Below are 2,747 nucleotides of genomic sequence, written 5' to 3'. Positions count from 1 at the left end.
GAGAGAGAGAGAGAGAGAGAGAGACAGACAGGGAAGATGAGTGGTTGTACATCTTCATCTGAGCATTTTCAGTTTCATTTGTAGCAATAAACTGTCATGGGCCACACAAGCATCCTTCTCCTCCCCTAAAATATTTTGAGTTTGTTGCACATCTTAATAAATGAAGCTGTGATCCACAATCATCCATGTACTTCATATTTTTACAAAAGTAGCAGCAAACAAAAACTTCCTTTTATGTCTCCTGGCTCACTCTCTGTTGTTTAAAAATATGACAGGTTTTTTCTAAACAGTCCTCTGTAAACGTCGCCTTTGATTGTCGTAGTGGCATCACTTTGCTGCCTTGTTTATCCTGGACATGCAAGCCTCGCTCTGGAGAGCCCTTGCCTGGTATGCATGAGGCTCTTGATCCAATCCTAGCTCTTCCAGATATAAAAACGTTTTTTAAAAGATGAAAGGAGGAGGAGGAGGGAGAGGAGGAAGGATGGAGGGAAAGACTGGAGACAAGCATATAACTTTGTACTTCAATATATATACATGCTTGGAAAGAAAGGAACTTTCTATCTAAAGTTGAGAAGACTTCTCACTTGGCCAAGTTAAGATTTGGGTTTTCTTGTCTCTTAACCAAGGGCAGCAATACTCATGTGTGTTTGCTACGGGAGAAAGAGAACACTTTAAGTCAATCTGTGTTCTTTCTCTAGGAAGTAGAGCTTCTCATTACCCTGGTTAAATCGGAAAAAGGAAGTCTGGGTTTTACAGTAACCAAAGGCAGTCAGAGTATTGGTTGTTATGTCCATGACGTCATACAGGATCCGGCCAAAGGTGATGGAAGACTAAAGCCTGGAGACCGGCTTATAAAGGTGAGACACTGAGGGGCCGGAGAAGTGACTCAGTGCTTTAAGAGCACGGGCTGCTCTTCCAGAGGACCTGGGTTTGATTCCCAGTACCAACATGTTGGTTTACAACTGTAAACCAGTTCCAGGTATCTCCAGTTCCAGATATCTCCAGTCCTGGTCTCTGCAGGCATCAGGCACACAGTTGACACAGATGCTCAAAATAAAAAGTGAGACAATTAAGGGGAATGGAGACATTCTTACAGTGTGACTGGCTGACTTAATCTATTTTTTATTACTATCATGCAATACCTTACACAAGCTAACTTTAAAAAGAAAAGGAGTTTAGTTATCTCATGGTATGTGGGACCTTTAAAGACATGGCACCAGCAGCTAGCCCGAGTGAAGGCATCATACTTCTGTGAGAGGAAAAAAATCACATCTCAGGGATGCCAAAGAGTCTGGAGTCCTGCTACTCCTTCTGCAGGCACACCTCTAGTCTAGTCAGTCACTTGCCTGTCACACAGAGGACCTAGCTTCTAACACGTGAGCCACATCCAGACCATAGCCATGACCAAAAGCAAGTCAGCACTGGGGAAGGAAGGAAGCTGAGTTTTTCCCTGGTTTGTGTTTTCTTTCCCCACCACTTTAAAAATAAAGGCATTAGGAAGGCAGAGTGCACATGCCTGGAGTGTCAGCACTTGGTGCATAGAGGCAGTCGGATCAGGAACACAAGGTCATTCTTGACTGTGTAACAAGCTCAGCATGAGACCCTATCTCCAAAGAAGGTGGTGGCGACTAGGAATGTAGCTCAGTTGGTAGTACATGCATAGCTTGTACGGAGCCCCGGGCTCAAGCCACAGCACTACAGAAAACTAACAGGGTGGCACCCACTTGGAATCCCAGCACGTGGGATGTGAAGGCAGGGAGGGGAGCAGATCATTCTCCACTACAGCATTTATATACGTAGATTCTCGGGAATTGCTGTAAGCTACTTCTTAAACTGAAAGTCCTTTTGATCTCTTCAGGGTCTCTCAAATCCATGAGACAGCAAGTTTCTTAAATTCTAGAGGGTAGTGAAGTATGCATTTATTTGTTTGTGACTTTATATTGTTCATAATGACTTGATTATTGTCTCTAATCTCGGCAGGGAAAAAGACTCTAATAAATTAGAGACTACATCACCATAAATCTCTTACTGGCTAATACAGGTTATAATCATGTTTCCTGTTCCAAAAATCAAACCTTAGCTTGCCTCTCTCTCCTTTTGTAGGTTAATGACACAGATGTTACAAACATGACCCACACCGACGCCGTGAATCTGCTAAGAGCCGCACCCAAAGCAGTCAGATTAGTTCTTGGGCGGATTCTAGAGTTACCCAGGATGCCAGTGTTTCCCCATTTGCTGCCTGACATTACAGTCACATGCCACGGAGAGGAGTTAGGTAAGAAAAGCACAAGCTTTGTTTAGTACGACTTTCATGCATAATTAAAAGTAAGATTCCTGCGACTGAGGAATAATTGTTTTCTGTTCCTTGAAGGATTTTCCCTCTCTGGAGGTCACGGCAGTCCACATGGAGTGGTGTATATTAGTGATATCAACCCAAGGTCAGCTGCAGCTGTTGACGGTAGTCTCCAGCTGTTAGACATCATCCATTATGTGAACGGAGTCAGCACACAAGGAATGACCTTAGAAGAAGCAAACAGGACATTGGACCTGTCGCTTCCCTCAGTGGTGCTGAAAGTAACAAGGTAGGTACTAGGGAGTAGTCTTCAGTTTTGGGTATATGTATGCATGCATAAAGCACTGGGCAGCAGTCTACAGCCTTGGGTGTATGTCTACACAAGGCACTGGGCAGTAGTCTACAGCACAAGGTACTGGACAGTCATTTACAGCCTTGGGGGTGTGTATGCATG

At 44.0% G+C, this 2,747-nt stretch overlaps 1 protein-coding gene across 1 annotated transcript in view; it reads left to right on the top strand.

Moving 5' to 3' along the window:
- Window positions 1-2,747, top strand: part of Ptpn13 (protein tyrosine phosphatase non-receptor type 13) — a 135,208-nt gene that overhangs the window by 105,733 nt on the left and 26,728 nt on the right. The window contains exons 29-31 of the mRNA XM_028773694.1: window positions 699-857; window positions 2,104-2,275; window positions 2,372-2,582. Of these exons, the coding sequence (XP_028629527.1) occupies window positions 699-857; window positions 2,104-2,275; window positions 2,372-2,582 (542 nt within the window). The remainder of the gene's footprint in view (window positions 1-698; window positions 858-2,103; window positions 2,276-2,371; window positions 2,583-2,747) is intronic.

This window comes from Grammomys surdaster, unplaced genomic scaffold (assembly GCF_004785775.1).
Source record: "Grammomys surdaster isolate TR1022 unplaced genomic scaffold, NIH_TR_1.0 233, whole genome shotgun sequence".
Classification (NCBI taxonomy): domain Eukaryota; kingdom Metazoa; phylum Chordata; class Mammalia; order Rodentia; family Muridae; genus Grammomys; species Grammomys surdaster.
Note: the sequence above shows the minus strand (reverse complement) of the source record. Positions and strands in the feature narration are given on the sequence as shown.